Source organism: Rhododendron vialii, chromosome 10a, assembly GCF_030253575.1.
Source record: "Rhododendron vialii isolate Sample 1 chromosome 10a, ASM3025357v1".
NCBI lineage: Eukaryota > Viridiplantae > Streptophyta > Magnoliopsida > Ericales > Ericaceae > Rhododendron > Rhododendron vialii.
In genome coordinates this window covers 29,677,839-29,698,275 of record NC_080566.1, presented here as the reverse complement: position 1 = coordinate 29,698,275, position 20,437 = coordinate 29,677,839, and the positions used below count along the sequence as shown (strand labels likewise).

The 20,437-nt window shown below is 39.2% G+C and overlaps 3 protein-coding genes across 3 annotated transcripts; 1 reads left to right on the top strand and 2 right to left on the bottom strand.

Annotated features, from left to right (window-relative positions):
• Positions 1-1,237: 1,237 nt before the first annotated feature.
• LOC131303103 (uncharacterized) lies at positions 1,238-14,141 on the bottom strand. Its single transcript, XM_058329895.1, has 10 exons — positions 14,133-14,141; positions 13,462-13,702; positions 13,265-13,315; positions 5,139-5,321; positions 4,240-4,355; positions 3,646-4,153; positions 3,263-3,419; positions 2,961-3,048; positions 2,341-2,742; positions 1,238-2,250 (listed from the first exon to the last, which is right to left on the bottom strand). The coding sequence occupies exons 1-10, from the start codon at positions 14,139-14,141 to the stop codon at positions 1,402-1,404; spliced, it is 2,604 nt and encodes an 867-aa protein (XP_058185878.1). The 3' UTR covers positions 1,238-1,401.
• Positions 13,290-16,198, bottom strand: LOC131303466 (probable protein phosphatase 2C 55). The gene is made up of 4 exons (XM_058330341.1): positions 15,864-16,198; positions 14,390-14,714; positions 14,133-14,276; positions 13,290-13,702 (listed from the first exon to the last, which is right to left on the bottom strand). The coding sequence occupies exons 1-3, from the start codon at positions 15,938-15,940 to the stop codon at positions 14,157-14,159; spliced, it is 522 nt and encodes a 173-aa protein (XP_058186324.1). The 5' UTR covers positions 15,941-16,198; the 3' UTR covers positions 13,290-13,702; positions 14,133-14,156.
• A 1,293-nt stretch (positions 16,199-17,491) lies between these two features.
• Positions 17,492-19,966, top strand: LOC131303102 (probable protein phosphatase 2C 55). Its single transcript, XM_058329894.1, has 8 exons — positions 17,492-17,577; positions 17,807-17,979; positions 18,114-18,168; positions 18,285-18,609; positions 18,746-18,755; positions 18,846-18,979; positions 19,416-19,535; positions 19,649-19,966. Exons 1-8 carry the CDS (start codon positions 17,492-17,494, stop codon positions 19,964-19,966), a joined length of 1,221 nt encoding a protein of 406 aa, XP_058185877.1.
• Positions 19,967-20,437: the final 471 nt, after the last annotated feature.

Here is a 20,437-nt window from a genome sequence, read left to right as displayed (position 1 = left end):
TTTTTGACTCGAATTTGTCTTTATTCAAAAAATTATGAGTTTCGATCATAATTTTTTAATTTTTCGATTCCTCTCGTCAAGACGAATCGATAGGTCACAAAAGTTTCACACAAAATTTACAAATGCAAAAATAAAATAAGTATGTACGTGTAGCAGGATTTTGGAAAAAGTGATAATTTAGTGGAGAAGGGTGTCCTCCTACAACAGGTAAAACCAGAGTAGCAGTAAGCAAATCCAATCAATACTGCTCCCAATACAAATCAGGCAGAATCCAAAAGTTCAAAATTGGTTAAAGGTCCATAGGCCAAAAACTAAAAAATGAAGAACCAAGGACTTTTGATACTAATAGCAGTCCCAAGGACCTACCAGGAAGGTGTGGTTACTACTAATTCATCTTTTGAGGATCTACAGTAAAAAAAATAGGTAGTACTTGCTTTAAGTTGATCTTGGCATTCAGTTAAAGCCAACTCTAGTTCAACTTCTTTCGTTTCCATTTTCTCTTAACTTCTCCATTTCAGCTATCCTAATTATCATTGCTTCAAATTCATCTTTTGAAGGGCTTTCCCCTTCACGGGGACAGCTTCCATATTCTATCTCAACTGAAGGGATCATAAGGTTTTGTCCAATGGCATTATCATTATTAAATTGATCAAGCTCCACAATTGAAGCAGATGCCAATGAGTCAAACATAAAACTAAACTAAAACAATAGAACAAAAAGAATGAGTCGGGTTGTGATGTGGATCGTCGCAGTATGTGTTTTCTATCATTCGGCCTACACTCACTTCTTAGCCAAACAAACAGTTTCACGTTTTTGCCAAAATAAAAAACATAAAAATAGTCTACACATTGGTGTATTTGCATATACCTGCTTCAACATAGTTTCAACAAAAAATCAGTTCCAACACATAATATTCAATGCATATGCCTGCTTCCCATTGTCTCACAAATCAATCCAAAATCAGTGGCACCATTCAAACCCATTGGCCTACTTGCCATTGACCATAATATTCAAAAAGCAAAAGTCCGCCTCTACTGGAACCATTCAAACCCATTCAATACATAATACCTACTTGCCAAAACAAACAAAGCACCATGCATTACAATAAAACAATACCATCCATTTCCTGTTTCGGCGTGTCGGATACGAACACGCCCATCCATTATATTCAGACATTGCTCCACATGATAACACATTTGCAAAAAGATAAAAATCTCTAAAAACTGATTTGCCTACCTACATGTCTTTCATGCCAAGAAAAGGAGTGTTATCGGAGCACAAACTTAAATTGATTTCCACCAATATTACCAATAAAGTCATATCTTCATCTTCAACAAAAAGTACTAGCGCTATCTATATTAAACAAAAAAACCAATAGCATAATATGCACATACCCTACCTTTAGTGGCAAGCCCGCTTAGTCTTTCCCCCTCCATCCTTGCACATTGTGCCACACATACCACAACGTGGCTTCTTTCTCTGCCGCTTACTCCTACGTTGGGCAACAACAGGAGTCTTAGTAGTAGATTGAGTGACCTCTCCTTCACCCTCTCTGTCTCCCCCTACAATTGAATCCTGAAAGTCCGCCTCTTCCTCAACCTCATCATCCCGACCATCATTATTCAACACAAAATCCAACTCTACCTCTGCCTCATGTTGCGGGTCAACGTGCAAGTCTTGGGCGTCCAAACCTACTTGAGTGATATCTCCATCTCCAACCGACCCTCTTGCATTCCCTAAGCTATTCTCATCAATCCTTATCCTTTTTGCCTGCACGAAGCTATCATGACTGAATGTACTTGCACCAAATCCAACCACTTCTAATTGCTCCCAAGGTACCTCTGAATGTGAACAAGTCTGAGATGACGAACCACCACCACCTGTCGGTTCAACTATTGGAGAGTCAAAAATAGACGGACTCATCACAAATGAGGCAAAATGTGGGAGAGGAGAAAAACTAGGTTCATGTGGTGGTGGTGCATGTAGTGGAATTGGAATATTATCGTCGGGGTGTTCCACGTGAGGATGGTCATGTCCGTGGCCAGCTGCATCGTCTTGTGGTTGGAGTTCTTCCTCTAATAAGCCCTCACCTTGCTTACCCAACTCTTGGTTGCCCTTAAAAACACCGTGTTGTGGGGGTTGAAGGTGCAAAAACTTTCCGAACACGCCCATGTGCATAAGCCCCGCCAAAGCAACATCTTGGTAAGGGGCGGGAACCCCTGGCATATTGAGGGCCTTAAGACAACGAGTCTGCACATGAAACATTAACACATGTTATTTGATGAATTTCGTAGTGACGTACATATGGAAAGGATAAAGTTGAAGTTAAATTGTTCTTACCACTCCACCTATACCACAACCAACATGGCTAATACAATGTCTGGTAATCCTATCATACCAAGCCACGTAAGGGTCTTCGAAGGGGTATTCAACTAAGTCGATATCACCCGGCGGTACAACTAGATTAAGTCTATTATTCCAAACTTCTATAATTGTCTGATACTTCAAGGCCCAATCTAACGCACCACTTTGAAGGGTTTTGCCGTGCGGCGGATCTAGAGAGCGAGACGGTGGGGGAATGCATTGGCGGAAACCAAATTGGTGCATGACTCGCTCGGGCTGGTGATATTGATAAGTAGCATAATATATTAGGGGAACATTAGCCCGCCAAATAGCTCTGCCAGCCCAACAATATTCTGGTAGAGACTCAAGGAGCTCCTCACTGTATGGGGTCCAAATGACCTACAAAAATATATGTTCAAAAAATTCATCAAAGCAGTTCAATGCAATCAACATGTTTTGTAAATAAGGGAGAAAGATGGTCATGAAAACAATTAAAGGGTAAGGGTATTAATTTTTAATCAGTTCAATGCAATGAACATATTTTGTAGAGAAGGGAGACAAGATGGTCATGAAAATAGTTAAAAACTAGAGGTATTGAAGCAAACTTGCGTATGTACCTCATCCGGTCTCTGGATGTCAAGGTGGTACTTGTAAGTGCCTACGAGATGGGTCGCCAAGTCAAGGGAATGAAACACATTGTCCCACCTGAGAATTGTACAAGTTCAACATAAAGAAAGAACGGAATATCCAACAAAAATAAATTACATGTTAAGTTTTGAACAAAATTATTTTTTGAACTCTTTTCTGCTTAAATTTGAAGTGAAGTTATCGTCCAATAAGTGGAGCACCAACCTTCGGAGCATGCTTCCCTAATCGTCCTGGGGCAAGGTAGGGCAACCACTCCTAAGCCCAAACCTACAACAGTATGAAGCAGCTAGTAATCTGTTTGGTGCCAGCCTTACAACCATGACATGGGTTATGGTAGAGATTGGCAAGAGCACCACTGCCCCAACTGTATGTCCCAGCTTCATCAAAGTTCTCCAAACGTTCTAGGTTAGCCAAGTGCACATATCCCCCTGTGTGGAAAATGAAGACACAATCAAAGGAAACATGAGGAAGGTTCTTAATGGACTGTACAAAAATTAAAAACAACCACTACATATAAGCATCATGAAGTCATAAAAACCCAAATAATTTGTCTACTTTAATTCATTTGGTCACCTTTCAAATCAAAGATGGAAGCAAATATAAAAGCCCTACGTTGAACGTTTGAAATATTTTCTACAAACGATTGCAACATACCTGAGTGGTTAGCAAATATGGTTTCTCCCATAAGCAACAACAAGTACTCGCGCCCCTGGCGTGCAACAACCTCTGGGTCAGCCCCTTCCTCTACTTGGCCAGTGAACCTATCACTTAACCAGCTGGCCTTAACATTCATCCCATTTATGTCCGACTCTTCTATAGGTTGTTCCCCCAATAAATGCTTACACAAATCACGGGGCTTCAAGTTTGTATTTTTAGTCACAGCTTTACCTTCAACCGGAATGCCTAACAAAACCTCAACATTTTGTAACATGATTGTGGACTCACCGGGCCGCAAGTGGAACGTGTGTGTCTCAGGCCGCCATTGCTCCAAAAGTGCCGTAATGAGACCCCAATCCACGGACACAAACGGCAATGAACAAAAGCCCTTTAAACGGGCACGCCGTATCAACTCTAAAACAGGAGGTGACGGCCATGGCAATGCTCGTATACCTTTCTTGGCACTACGAACTCTGACTTTTTTTGAATCCACAGGCCGCGTGCTCTAAAATATATTGGTAATTCATGGGTTAGATTGACAAATTTACACAAAAGTTTATGAAATACGTACATTATCCAAATGTCACTTACATCAGCTTCCCAAACTTCTCGAGAGTGGTACTGGTGTTGTAAACGTAGAATCGACCCATCTCTAGGCCCCGAGTCAGGACGACAAAGCTCATTAAGGTTGAGGTCCATAGTACGACCTATATGTTAGATTAATTGTCAATCCCACACATTCTCTTGGATATTAGGACATTGAAATACATTCTCAATAAGGGTACATCGATGAAAACAGAAAAAGAACAACACACACATCAAGATGTAATATGTGCTCAATAGTTGGAGATATAGCATCCTATATCTTAAAACATAGAAATATGGTAGAAAGAATTTGTGTGGTTTATCTGTTAAAGGATCCAAGCACCAAGAAACATTTCATAACCTGGGTATTGTGAGTAAAAATTCAACCACATCAAACGCTCATTCGACCCACTTGAGAGCTTTTCTCTCTAAGAAAAAAACCAGGGCAGCCGCCTTCTCTCTCCCTTCCCTTCCTTCCCTCCCTCCTCCTCGGGTTTTCACCACCCTAATGCGACAGCGGAAGGGGAGGACTTTATCCTTGATGGGTGTTTTCCTTCCTCCAAAGGGATGGTAATTTTTTCTCCCTTCCAATAACCCCTCTTTTTAATGAATGTCATCTCTCTTAATCTTAAATATGAGAGTTCAATTTCTGTGTATTTTTTTTTCTTCTCTTTTTTTCGACGTGTCGCGTGTCCACGGAGTGTCCGACATGAACATGGCAATCTCTAAGAGTATTGATGCTTCCTAGCATATGGTTGAATATATTTTTCAAGTTTCCAAAGAAACCTTGAAACACATTGGGTTTAACCCGCATGCTTTAAAATTTGTCGAAAATGTGAACTCATTGGGTTTAACATCATTATAACCCATTCAACAAAAAAGTAATAGTGACGATTTGGGATTACCCTGCTGCAAGTGCTCACACATCATAGCCGTCCACAAAACAACATTTGTTTCAAGCATTTTATCAAACACGTCACAAGCCATGTCCATTCTATCACATTTCCCATACAAATCTATTAGGTCATTCTTTAGTACCATAGCAGACCCATATCCAATTCTCGCTAAAGCAGCATGAACTTGCTTACCTTGACCAATTAACTGATTTTTTTGAAGAAACTCTCATGAGTTTTTCCAATCTTTGTCGTTCACTCATCAATGAAATTTGGAGCATTAAATACCAAAGAATCACTTATGTATCTTGAAAGAAAAAGCCTGACAAATTAAGTAGTCTACAAGACTAATTATATAGCAGCAATCAAAGACGGATCAATGTCAACGAAATGGATTATTGATTGTTCCTTTATTTCTTGTTTTTTTCGTTTTTGTGAACCTTAACTGTTCCCAATTCCCAGATTGTTACCTAATCAATGAGAGAGAAAGAGAGGGAAAGAGAGACATACCGTGAGATCGCAATCGCGAAAGAGAGCGGACGACGGAGTCTGGTCGGTGTTTTTGGACAGCGTCCGTTGAATGGCCGGCTGGTGAGATCCCAGAAGGGGACACGAGAGAGAGATCGCAGAGTCGAGGAGACCAGAGATCCGAGATAGGCAGAAGAAGCATTTTTTGGGTTAGCGGTATACAAACCCTAGTCTAAAGCATTAGAGCCATCTAAGATAGCGTTACTTGCGTGGACATTGTTGCCACGCAAGCTACTTGTCTAGCGCTACTTGAAGTGGCTCAACTTTGGTAGCATCACTTGGAGTGACTCTATCGAATAGTTTTAAAAATAGTTTGAAAATGAGAGTATTCCGGCCAATAGTTCTAAAAAAAGGATTACTTTGATAAAAAACTCATAAATACCCCCCTCACTCTTTCTTCCAAAGGGTTAGAAAAAAAGAGAGGTTACAAGCATACAATCATCCAATCAACCCATCCATTCAAAGCTCAATCCACTCTTTCAAACCTAAAACCAAAGGTATAACACCTTTGTATTGCTTCCTGTTCTGATCCCTGGGGGGGGGGGCCGGGGGGGGGGGGGGGGGGGCTGGCAGAGTGGTAATCAATTCTAGTCCTGACCCTAAGGCTAGTAGCTAGGTTTCAAAAACTGTGTGGACAAGAGACCGGCGCGGACCGGTCGTTAGTATGCGCGCGCCGATCTTGCGTGGGGACTGGGACCTGTCTGGAACCCGTGCACATGGGTTTGGAACCCGCGCGCATGGGTTTGAACACTCGCGCTCCACTTTTGGACGAGCGTGCCAATCCAGCATGGGGTCAGGATCCCTGTTTTTATGCTTTATTTCATGTCTATTCATCATTATGAGCATGCTCAATAACCAATTTACTACTTTTCCATGTTAAACTGTTGGTTACCTTTTCAATACTCATTTTTGCTGCAATGGGATACCCCTAGGGCCATTCGGGATATGTCCCAAAATCCAGAAACATGTAGAACCAAACACTAGCTTGTTGACTTGAACCTACGCACAACAGTGGTCTACCCGTGCGCGTAGGTCCAGTCTCAGCCAGTGAGTGGCCTTTCCATGGGTAATTAGGCTTTGGCCTCTGCTTTTGTCCCCACACTATTTATGGAGTGTTATGTTCATTTTGTGGCTCTTGAGCCAATTTTAACTGCCTATAAACTGTTTAGTTTATCCTGGGTGAGCATTGGTCATTTTTAGAGCCCAATGGGTTGAGAATAAGAGCTGTGGGTTTGAACCTACTGGCGTGCGCAGGTCTTGGTGAGGCGCGTGTAGGTCTTATCAGCATGCAGTAACTTGATCAGTGCATGCTGGTTTCTTCCTGCGCGCGACACTCCAACATAGTGGCCGTCCAGTTTGTTTAAACTCCCACATGAGTCTGTTTTTAAACTATTCTAACTGTTTCAATAAGCGAGCATGTCATCTATTACATCCTGTCAACATGTTACAGTTTTAATCCCCTTAAACTGTTCCCCCGCCCTAATTGGCTAAAAAGTGATTAATGAGAGAGAATCGCAAATGTTTTACAAATGCTCGAGTAGAAACCGATCTCCGGATTAGGCAAGAGGGGTGCCTTAAAACCCTTCTTCTCTCATAACCTGGCTCTCGAACCTCAGATATCAAGGTGACGATAGACCAGTCTACAAGCCTTTTTCAAATCAATAAACGTAGCAAGTATTTCAAGTTCGGTTCCTTGGGTGCCAAACCTTCAAAACCCAAGTGGCGACTCTGAATTGAGCATTTTGCCGCGCTTTAAAAAGGGGTGCACCTGCATTATCGCGATCAATTTTCGGGGTGTTTGCCCACAGTGGCGACTCTGCTGGGGACTTATTGTATTGGTCTATACTTGAAAACTAATACTCTTGAGAACAATCCTTCAAACGGAATGGTGATGATGAAGCGGTTTTTGGTCACCTCCGGAGGAGGGGTTCCTCAACCGTCCATCTGATCCTCCAGCGGATGAAGCGGCTTCCAATGTGCTCAATTAACAACTTGCAAAACATAATGGAAAACTATGGACACCAGTGTGGCTGTCGCCATCACCCCTCCCATGCCTAAGTCAGTCTATTTACTTTTGAAGAGAGTATGGAATGGGTATGAGTTTCGTAGTATTCCGTACCTTTGTGTTATGGAGGTGTGACGAATAACAACTTCCAAAGTGAAAAGTCTACACACAGAGATAGGAAATGATAAAAATGAAAAAATCAAGGAAAAAGATCAATAATAAAAAGACAACTTCTCATAAAAAAATATAGAAGAGACAAATGTAATTTTCTTTCCATTGTTACTTTTCATAGATTAACGAAAAAGAAGCTAATTAATATACTCAAGTAAAAAAAGTTGAAGAAAATACTAATTGATCTCATACCCATAATAATTTTATGAGATAAATCATGCAAAATGGCAAATTAAAAAACAACGCGGCAAAAAATTTACCTCTGGTTTCAACTAAGCAAAATTCAAATCATTCAAGACCATTACAATCTCACCTTCAATTGCAAAACGTGAGATGGGTAGTTTAAATGTGTAACTTGGAATCATTTTGAATTTTCAATCATCTTAAATCATTTTAAATCATTTAGATGGGTATGCATAGAAATAGGTGTAGAGATATCTCAAAGATATAGGATTTGAAAAGATTTATAGATTTTAATTCAAAAAAATTTATAGATTACCCAATAACTTCTTTCGCAAGATAAGAAAACTATGCAAAAATAATGTACTTTTGTAAAAGAAAATTAGAGGTCAAGTTTGTATTCTTTGTTATTTATTTTAATGTTGTAGCCCAATTTACGTGCATTTGTGCATCACACAATTTGCAAAAATGTTGTAGCCGTCATCCCCATACCATTCGTGCATCACATGATTTGTAGAAATGTTGTTGCCAAATTTACGTTTTTCGAATCCGTTTTGTGCTAATGTTTTCTGTTTCCTTATTCTCTCTTGAATTTCAAAATTTGAAGTTTACAACAATCGGCTGGATAAGAGAAAAAGAATGTACATTGCTTAAATTTGCATGTATGCATGGAGTTCGGTAAAGATTGGTATTTTGGTAACCTTCAAAGATTACCGCATAGCCTTTTTTTTTGGACCTTAATTTTGGTAATCTTCGGATTGTTTTTTCCTTTTATACGATTTCTTTGGTATAATCTCTAGGTAATTAATGATTGCTGTAGACACCCCAATTTGGAAGTCCCAGACATCTTTCGGATTCCCGATGATGAGAACAAGTTCAAAATCTAACTCTTGGATTGATTTTTATACCTTCTTGGAGCATTGCCCTTCAAACCCCCTTTGAAACCTTTGAAACCAAAACCCTAGCCGAGCGGCCATTCCACCACACTCCGAATGTCTTGAAAATGCCTTAGAACTAGGTATGGGAGTGCCAAAAGACACTTCAAATGAGCAAACACATGTTTTGGCCATCATGACACCAACGTTCTTCGGATACGTCTGCTTTTAGCCCATTTTTCATAACTCAAATTTCCATATTCTTATGTTTGGATTTCACCATCTTCAAGTACATTAAAAACCCTTTTTATTGATATATAATAATGCCCCATCCAATTGGAAATGAGGGAGATACAAGGGTTTTGCCAAAATGACTTCTTTCCCGACCACTTGAGGGAAAAAGGTCTTATCTTTTAATGTACAAATTATTTTGAATCCAAACTACTTGGGATAGAAAGTAGACTTATCAAGCTTTCCAACGGTCCAAAGAACACTCAATTCCGAGTTCGGGAGTGTCCGGAACGGCCCCGCGAAGTTTGCCCTGCTGAGCAGTCATACTAGAACCGCACGGTTCACGTGTAAACCGCACGGTTCATGATCCTTGGTCGCCAAGTTTGCTTGGAGGCTGCGTTTGCTTGCTCCCCAAGGTCATTCCGCCTATATAAACCCCCACACTACAAGAAAAAACACTTTTGCCGACTAAAATAATAGTCGCCAAAAGGCTGTTTTTAGTCGCCAAAACCTTTCCACGACTAAATTTTTGGTCGCCACTTTGGTCGGTGACACTTGGTCTGGGAAAGTTTTTGCCGACCAAAATTTTTTGTCGCCGAAGATTGTTTTTCCCGACAAAATACTTTTGTCGCGAAAGGTATTTGCGACTAAGTTTAGTCGCCAAATCTAATTAATTCAAACCTTTTCGGAAAATCATAATTACATATGGCGACCAAACTTTTGGTCGCCGAATACAACTTTCCCCGACTAAAACGTTTTTGGTCGCCGAATACAACTTTCCCCGACTAAAACACTTTTGTCGCCAAATGTCATGCCAAATAAATAATATTAAAAAAAATTTGGGTGCCACGTGGCCCCATCTTTGTACCGCCACGTGGATCAACCTGGATCCTCCACGTGGCGCGTGTGGAATAATCCAACCACATGCCTTTGCCAAGAATCGAACCACCGACCTCCCTTACCTTATAAGGGTGCACAACCACTGGGCTACACACTTAACTTGTGCTATATTCAAGAAGATAATATATTTATTACATAAGAAAATAAAATAAAATATATAAAACAATATTTATATATAATAATATATTATATTATATTATGTACGAAAATTTTTATATATATATATATATAATATAATTATGTTTATTATGATATAATATATAGTAAAAATATGGTTAGATTAATTACATTTATTTATAATTTACCCTAAAATAGTGATAATTAATTTTTAACTTTATGCTCTCATATTAGAGCCATATGAACAAATGAAAAATGTAAGTTAATCATAAAAGCCCTAGAGACAAATATTTATTATGACCCTTTAGCATAAAATGATCTGAAATCCTCTTCGTATATTTTTTATTACTGATATAACTGTTTTTTTTATTAAAATTCAAAAATTCCTAAGAACCTAATCTAAATTGATAGTCCACTATCACAAAATCCCAACTAAAATCCTTTCTTCTACCAAAAAGGACTCTCTAAAACACTACCCTTGAGTCTTCGACATCTAAAAAAAAACTCTAACTTCTAAAAAAAAATTATCCTCATCTCACTCCGTTTCTTTATCACATTGAAGCTACCTCCTCCTCCTTCTTCTTCTTCTTCTTCTTTTTTATAATTTTGTTACATGCCTAAGGTCATAATAGTCGAACATGTCCCATTTCAAATGAGTTTAACGTAACTTTTTTTCCTGTCTTTGCTTTTTTTTAAAACGCTTCATGGACCTTTGGTTATGTCTTGCTAATAGACCTGAAAAGCGTAAATTGAGTTAGTGTCTAATTTTTTTAGTGCCTTAGTAGCGTAGGAGGGTTTTTTTTTCATTGGAGTTAAAAATGGAGAAACCATGGCCAGATAGAGATTTGAAAAGTTCTTCGTAATTTATTTTTTTTCATAGTGGGGTTTTTATGATGAGAATTTGTGCAATGTACCAATGGGCATCTTAGAAAAACTAAATGACCCACAAACGGCATGTTATTTTCATTTGCTCAGATACATTTTGTAGATGCACGCTATTTGATTAAATGATGAACGCGGATCTCCTCCTACCCAGTAGGAGGACTTCCTCCAACCTCAGACTCACGACAACCTTTCCATTTGCTCAGATACATTTTGTAGATGCACGCTATTTGATTAAATGATGAACGCGTATCTCCTCCTACCCAGTAGGAGGACTTCCTCCAACCTCAGACTCACGACAACCTTTCATCGGCCTAAGCTCCTTTCTCCTTAATCTGCCTAACCTCTACCGAATAGAAATTAGCCCAACCCATATTCCACCGTAGGGAAATTAATCCTTTTCACCATTAACTCCAACAATTCAATGTCCTTTTTTTCTCATCTAGGAATTAGTTATAAGGCTAGATAATCTTTTTTTGTCTGAAAATATAATAGAGAAAAATCCAAAAAAACCAATAAAAAACACGAAACAACACATATCCAACAGATGAACGCCAATGGAAAACCTTAAAAAAGAAAAAATTGGAATAGCTAATTTGGACGTTCAATCAAATTCAAAAGAGTCCAGAGCAAAAATGTCATTGCCGTTTGAATTCCAACAATGTCATGCCGCAATTGAAAAATATTTTCATCGGTGTAGATGGGAAAAATGATATCGGTAACTCATTTTATAGTGGCTAGAAGTTGGACTATATACTCCCTCCGTCCCAAATTATTTGTCCGGTCCGCAAAACGGGGTGTTAAAAATAATACAATTTTTGCAAGAAAAAATCAAAAGTTTTTTAACAACTTACTAGATATCAATGAGTATTTTTAATTTGTGAAAAAAGTTTGAATTTTTTCTTGAAAAAATTGTATTATTTTTATCAATCCGTTTTGCGGACCGGACAATCATTTTGGGACGGAGGGAGTATGATTCATTGAATAACAAGATTATGCAATTTGATTGATTCTTGTAAAGATTAGCGGAAGAGTTAATTGGATAAATTCTATTAGATTTTTCCTCTTCCTTATTTTAAATGAAGGTTTAAAGTTTTCTCCATTCATATGAGCATTTTTTTTTTTTTTGGCTTTGCTGAGAATATATGGAAGAGGGGAGAAACTGAATTTTTTTTAAAAAAAAAAAGTGTAAGGAGAAAAGTGAGATTTAATTAAGGAGCTTTTTTTTTTGTTACTTCGGTAGCATTTAACATTAGATTTAAGGAGTTGCCATTTTTTTAAAAAAAAGTGAGATTTAATTAAGGAGTTAACGGTGAAATATGGGTTAAACTTCGGTAAAGTAGATGGAATAAGTATATAAGTTTATTATAATATAATATATAAATTTTTGGCGACAAAATGACCTTTGGTAGCCAAATGGTAGCCTTTTGCCGACTAAAGATATTTTAGTCGCCAAAGGTTCACACAAACGGCGACAAAACAAATTTAGTCGCCAATTGGTAGCTTTCCCCGACTAATATTTTTGTCGCCTAATGTTTTTCTTTGCCGACTATTGGTTGGTCGCCCATTGTTTGTTTTTGGCGACCAAATGATCGTTGGTAGCCAAATGGTAGCACTTCGCCGACTAAAAATGTTTTAGTCGCCAAAGGTCTACAAAATCGGCGACAAAAAAGAATTTAGTCGCCAAATGTCTACGATCGGCGACCAAAAATATTTTAGTCGCCAAAAGTTGACAATCAGCGACAAAAAATAATTTGGTCGCCGAAAGTTGGTCGCCAAATGTGTTTTTTCTTGTAGTGCCAGTTCGTTCAGAAACAACATAGAATAAAAGGAGAGCCCTCTAGGAGGTGAAACAACCCTTTTTGTCATACTTTCTCCCTCCTACACTACAAAACCTTTCTCTCTCTCTTCATTCCAACAGCCCAGAATAGCTTCAAAACAGTCTAATATTAATATGTAAATTAATATTTTTAATATTAATATTAATTTGGCAACTTATCGTAATACCTTAAATTTGCTTGTCGAGAGCTTTACCAAAATTTGGAAGCCGGAAGCGGCTGCTTCCCCAACTTACCCCATGAGCCGGCCCTGTTCCTTCCTTCCTCCAAAGTATGCAAATAGTGGCCGAAAACATATGGGAGTACATTGCAGCAATAATTTACAAGACTGAATGTAATCTTATAGTAGTACTACATTTCAAAACCAACTGGATTCATTCATTGATCGATGAAGCTAATCTGTACAATTACTTTCTACAACTTCATAAACAACAACTCCGATCCTCAGGATGAAGATCCAACCTGCATGGATAAGTTGATTCTAATACGCAACTTAAACCAACGTACGCACGCTTCCATTGCTGAATGCTAATTTGTGCAAATTAATGATCGCTCCTAGTTTGGAGATCCAATGTACGCTACAACCACAGTTATGTCGTCAATTTTGCCTCCCATGAATTCAAGTCCGGCTTCTTGCGCAGCTATGGTAAAAGGACAAACAGCAAGCCTGTCCATAGAGTTAATAAGAGCAAACTTGGCTATAATGGAAGCCAGTTCTGCTTGAAAATTGCCCCGGACGTGGATTCCCCGGAAAACCAACTCCTCAATTTCGGATTCGTAGAGGTTGTCAAACAATCCATCGGTTCCCGCTACAACTATGTCTCCTGGTATAACACCAACTTTAAGCTCCTGCAGGGAAAATAAAAGAAGAAATTAGGCATAACTCAGTAAATATGTTTTGCTCCGAAACTGATAGAGTTTTTTCTAGAGTAAATTCCATATCCTACTTATGAATCAAAAAAACTAGTTCTGGTGAAAATATCATTGCAGATGAGTAATGAACTATTTTGATGGCCATAGGCCTGGTCTAAACTAAGGCTTTGTTTGCTTCTTGGGATTCTGAAGGGAAAAGAAAAAAAAAGAAGGGAACTCCTGAATCAATTTCCCCCTCTACTGAGTCTACTCTCTCTGCTTTTCTTCTTTTCCTAGAGCCAAACACAGCCTAAATGGCCATAGGCCTCAAATGTAAGTGTAAGCCTATTCTAATGCAGTCGGATACTCCTAACAGCAAATGGTAAAATCAACAAAATGTAATTGAAACAAGAGCAATGATACCAACCTCAGCCATACTAGGATTATCTCTCTAATTTCCTAGCTGAAGTGGACAGTTAAACCTCCGATGTTGCACCGGTGATTTATACACGATTTTCCAGCCTTGTATCACCGTGAATCCACTATCTCCAATGTTCACCGCGTGCAAAACCTGCCCAAAAATAACAAACAACAATATTAGGAACACCAGGAAAAACTATGCATACGAATACCAATTTAAGATGTTGATAGACCAAAAAAGAAAAAGCAGAAAAAATGACATACATCGCCTTTTAGTGTCAAAATGCAAGCTGTTGATGATCCTTGGGCCTCAGTATTTAGGAAAGCTTCATTTAGCACTGCCATTGGATTAACACCTCCTTCAGGCTTATCTTCAATTGCAAATACAGCATTTTCCATAAGTTCCCTCACGTATTCACCCGGGTTTATCCCCTTCTTCGCCCATCCACCAACGCCATCTGCTACCCTGAATGTCTGTTTCTCGGCACAAATGAAGTGGGAATCTTCTCCTAGTGGTTTCGACTCGTCGTACTTTGGGATATAGTAGGATCCAGCAATCATTTTTAGGCTTGGTTCGATCGAGATGAAGCTGCAGAATTGATGTAAATGACCAAAAATCAGTATACCAGGCAATTACAAGTCTTCAAAAAAACAAAACAAAACATAGATAGAAACGGGAACGAGACATATCAACATTCACACGCAAGTTCAACCGTGCGATACCCATCAAAGAAATCCGACGATTGGTATAGGCATATTTTTATATTTGTAGAAATATGAACACTTATGTGTGGCTGCACAGGGCATGAATTTAGAACACATTCTCATCTAGTCGTATAAATTAAACATGCGAAGTACCGTAGGTTTTAAAGGTGGTATTAGAGTAGGTTTTTAAGGTGTGGTATTATTGCCGAAAATTATTTTCGATCAAGACCATGTTAGTAGTTTTTTTCCCTAAATAAATTTTGTGATCCCGCAGTTGTCTATTAGGTCTCACAATGAAGTATCATATTCTCCAATGTGTATGCAAGGATTCGGGTCCCCGTAGTGAGGCCGGGCATTATAGGGTCCAACCTCACTACAGGACCCGAATCCATGCATGATATTTTATAACTATTAGATAGTCTCTGATATTGACCGATAAATGACCTTATCACTATGTATTAGAACACGATCGTCCATGTTTGGAGGCTCGTCCAACCAACCAACCGCATTAGCGTCTAATTGTTTCTTTCCAAATCTTGTGAAATTGTTCATTATAGCTTGTTACTATAAAGGTCATAGAAGGGCTATATCTACTCCTACAATATTTGTTTGATTTGATTACGTACTTCCTTTAATTGCAGTCCTGCGGAGCACTAAAATACATTACTTTCCATAAACGCTCGGAAAGTGTATTGGACACAGATATTCAAACACAGATTTTGAGAAAAATGTGTCCGTACTCCATAGCCATCCATCCGATGATGTGTGTGTGTCCCACGCGTATCAAGCATCCGTGTCCTGTATCTAGACATCTGTATCGTTCACCCCTAAAATTTGGTTTTTCTGCAACATACGCTAATAGTAAGTTTGAAGCGTGAAACAGAGGAACCAAACTTTCTATCAAGCCAAACATAACCCAAGAAAGATTTTCATCTTGGGAAAAACCCAATTCAAATATACATGCTTACGCCTTAAAGTATGCATCAACTGATAAAAGTACAGATTTTTAGTGTAAACAGAAGAGATAAGTTACCTTTTGGGAGCAGAGCATCCATATGGGGAAATCTCGGAGAGTTTGACAAGCCGACGCCGCTTCTTCGGAATGATCATCGCAATATCAAAAATCAGGCGTAGAGAAAATACGAGAATGCGAGTTAGGACTGGAGAGAATCACTGAAAACTGATCAAATTCCTGAAGGAAATTGGAGGAGATGTCAAGAGGATTTTGGGTGAACAGAAAATAATGAAACCTTTTCTTTCTTTGATTTTTTTTGGGTGAACAGGAAATAATGAAGCTGTGGAATACTAAGATTTGGGGTTTTTTAGTAGGTAGTGATATATGTAGAGGGATTGAGATTTTGTTGTTGCGTGATTGTGAAGGAAGATGAGAAGAAGTGTTTTTAGAAAGGAAAGTTACGGCTTGGGAAGTTGGAGTGTTCACAGGGCCACTTTTTGTTGGGGTGAACTTTATATATGATATTCCGGGAGTACCGTCATGTGGCGCCACGGATCACTTCACAATCGTACATTCTTATAGGAATCACAACTAAATGTATGGACCCTAAATAAATGCGTGGTTCTTTAGTGGTCCGGAGTACCAGGTGACAGTACTCCCGGATTACTAAATAATTACTACTTATTGGGTACTTTTGAAGTACTATGTGGGGAATTCTCCGCAAATAAAAAATCACTACCACATAATGTGTGTCATTCTTTTGTCCCGCAACTCACAATCACTCAACGAAAGTGAATGCAACTGTAAAATTTGCCACTATGTAAAGGTAGAGCGAGCCCCAGAGTAAATCCCATAAGCCTCGGGCTTGGGCAACCCCACCATAGGTCAACAAAAAAATTTCTTGTACACCCGACAACAACAAAAAAAAATTATAAACCCTACAAAATAAATTAGTTTCAGATTAAACGAAGAAATCCCTTTCCAAAGCTAACATAGAGAAAATGTGAAACCCTTCATTGTCTACAATGACATGACCGGCACGCCATTCGAACTCAAAACTTCCAAGACTTAATAGTAAAGAGAATAAATTTCTTACACCGTCGGTGTAAATATTTGTTCCCTCCAAATCAATTATATTGTGCTACGTCGTCATGTTTTATTGATTGGAATTACTGTTTTGCAATGTGGCGCAATATAATTGATTTAGAGGAAACAAATATTTACACCGATAGTGTAAAGAATTTATTCTCAATAGTAAATGGGAAAACAGGCTTGGGGCCCCTCACCACTTGGGCATCTCAAATATTGGGCCCAGCACCTCATAAATATTTGGAATACCACGTAAGCAACGCCACATGATACTCCGGGAGCATTCAACAATTACTCCTTCGATAGATAAGGCGTGTATGCCAGGTAGACAAATCCCGCGCAATCTTAACTAACTTTCCTTATAAAATCACTGCTTCCGATTACTTGCCAATCAAGCAACAACTCTCCTACTAAAAGCCCTATCTCTATATATCTAACCTCTCACTGCTTCATTCTACATAACCATTAGTATCTCTTGGGGAAAAAAAAAAAAAAAAAGCCTTTCATTCTTCAACCCTAGATCACTCGTCCCTCTCGCCGTCTCCTTAGATTTTCCCATAGAGTTTTCATTAAATTCGCGCTCGTGCAGATTTAGTCTCTGCGCTTGATTTCGAAACATGGCGATGATCGTTGCGAAGAAACGCCTTCGGCTTGTGAATCTCTCCGAGACTTCCCCTTGTGGATGGAGATCCGTTTGCCAAAAGTAATTTAACATTCTGGCTTACAGTTGTATTTGTATGTATGCATATATATATATGTAATTCTACATGGACGTGTATGGATGTCTATTTGTGTTGTATGGCTTTTGATGTAAAAACTTTTAGGTTACTCTGTTTTCTAAACAGAGCAAAACAGAGGGCCAAACTGCATATAATCACTGGGATTGAAACGAATAGTTATATGCCGTGAAAACTAAAAAAATGGGTTGACAGATTGGCCTCTGGCCCTAACCCTAGTGAGAATCACTATCCGGGGTTCCAAAGATACTCTACCAGCGGTGGATCCGTGCTTCCTTCAAATAAAGGAATCGCGTCCTCAAATGTCGTATGTATGATAGAGGTGGTGCATGTGGTGATTTACTTCAACGCTAATGATTATCCCCAAGGTCCAACGAATGAATGAAGCTATGATCTTACCCAGATAGAGACGATGGTCTTCCTCTGACGTCTCCAAGCCGACCATAATAGATCATACTATCAAACGATCTTCTTTCTTCTTACTATGTTTTCTGTCTCCAAGGTGGTCTTCTTCCTGCATCTTTCTATCGGAAGAATTGTTTCTCAAATACGGAGCGGTACAAATTTCGCAAGACTTTTATATAAGCATATAAAGAAAACACGGAATTTAATCTTTCTTCCTCTTCATATCAATTTTTTTTTTGTTAATCTAATTTCCCCCTTTTCAATGTAGGATTGTTTCTAGCAAAACCAACTTGAAGATGGTTGTGGGATCGCTATATCTACCAAAGGAAGACAAGTTGAAACCCAGAGGGGAAGATGCTCACTTCATGTGCATAGAGGAGAAAACCATTGGCGTGGCAGATGGCGTCGGCGGGTGGGCTAAGATGGGTGTGGATGCCGGAGAATACTCCCGGGAGCTCATGACTAACTCAACCATTGCAGTTCTTAACCAGCCCGAAGGAGCTGTGGATCCAAAACAGGTTTTGAATGAAGCTTATTCGAACACAAAGGCTCAAGGATCATCAACAGCTTGCATAATTACACTCAATGGCCATGTATGCAATTTTGTTTTGCTTTTTACTACTTCTTTACTTATCCTTCGGTCATAAGCAATGGTACGGTGATCGCGTTTCCTGATCATGTTTTGTATACTACGTGAGTTGTTGTCCTTGCGGTTGTAAAAAAACATAGCAACTAGCAAGTATGTAGTCTTTGAATCTAGTGAATGTGTTTCATGTATAATTTCTTATTTGTTTTTCGTTTTTTGTTTTTCTCTAAACCTTGTGCGCAGTTAATATGGGAGACAGTGGATTCATGGAGGTTCGAGGCGGAAGAGTGATGTATCAATCCCCTGTTCAGCAATGGAGCTTCAATTGCCCATATCAATTGGGAAGTAGCAAGAAGGACCATCCAGACTTAGCAATGGTTTGTAAATTGATCACTTATGTTCTGTTTTTATCTTGCTTCAGTTTTTGGTATTCAACTACTACCAAGATAAACATTCCATGCTTTCTTTTTGAGGGTTTTAATGTGTTAGGGTTCCTTGGAACTGTAAGAGGAACACCTAGGGCTGCCTCTATTGTAACTCTTATTCATACTTGTATCATAGTGAAACACCCAAGCACCTCATGGAGTACGATAAACAATCTGCTTAAATCTAAACCGCGTAAACCGATCTTTGTGTCTTGTCCTGCTTGCTGGATTGTTTTTTGTTCTTGATTTGTCCTGTGCGTTGTGTTTGTTGGAATCCCCAACAATTTTCACCTCAGTTAATGCCTGTATAGAATTAGTTATGCCAATATAAGTTACCATGCTCTTATGCCTATTTGAATTACGATTGCCCTTGTTTTTTTTTTTTCAGTTACGTACCAGCTCGTGGAACACGTCACGGCCTATACTTGACAACTACGATTGCTTGAAGCTTTTAAAGCTGAAAAATAATCTCCAAAAACTCACGACCGCTACATCTAATTCCCGCTGTGTGTCATTCGATACTCCTCATACTATTATAGTTACGCAATTGAACAAATAATAAGGAGATACCATACTCTTATGCCTAGTTAATTTCTCAAATATTGTTCTTTGACTTAATAGGAATTGGAATTGGAAGAAGAAGCAGGGGACATTGTTGTAGCGGGAACAGACGGGTTGCTTGACAACATGCACCCAAGTGAGATTGAAGAAATAATAAGGCCGTGTTTGGCAGAAGACACAGATTCAGATCCACAACAACTGGCTGAAAGCATTGCCAACCTTGCTTTGTACAAGTACGCCGACACTCCCTACGCTCGGGCGGCTAGAAAAGCAGGGCACCGCCATCGCAGGGGCGGCAAAGTGGACGATGTCACTGTCATTGTTGCCTTCCTCAATCCAATATTACCGCAGCAAGATTGCCAGTTGATCAAACGCTGACGAACAGATGAAAATCAAATAGGTTATCCAAAGTCGGGCAGAATCAAGTGATCAGAACTTATGGGAAATACTTAATTTAGAGTGCAATTTGGTGGCTCACTCATTTTGGAAGCTGGCTAGGTGAAGATCAGAGATTTTGTTCAGCTGCGTTGTCAACTCGTTTTTGAAGAGTACTGTCGGTGTTGTTAACTTGGGATGTCTGTAATGAAGTGTTTAAGAGATGAGTTTGAGTCTCTTGTAAACCCATTTGTAACAAGGGCCGAGCCCAGTTTTTTCAAGCAGTGAAATCAATTCTTAGAAACATACCTGGTGTTTTTCTTATTCAGAAATCCTATTGGTACCGACGGGTACCATAGGGAAAATGTACCGACGGCCGCCGGACGGCCGTCTCCGGCCACCGGACGGCCGATCCGAGCCGTCCAAAAATTTTAAAAAATAAAACCGAGTGGGCCTACGCGAGAATCAATGGCA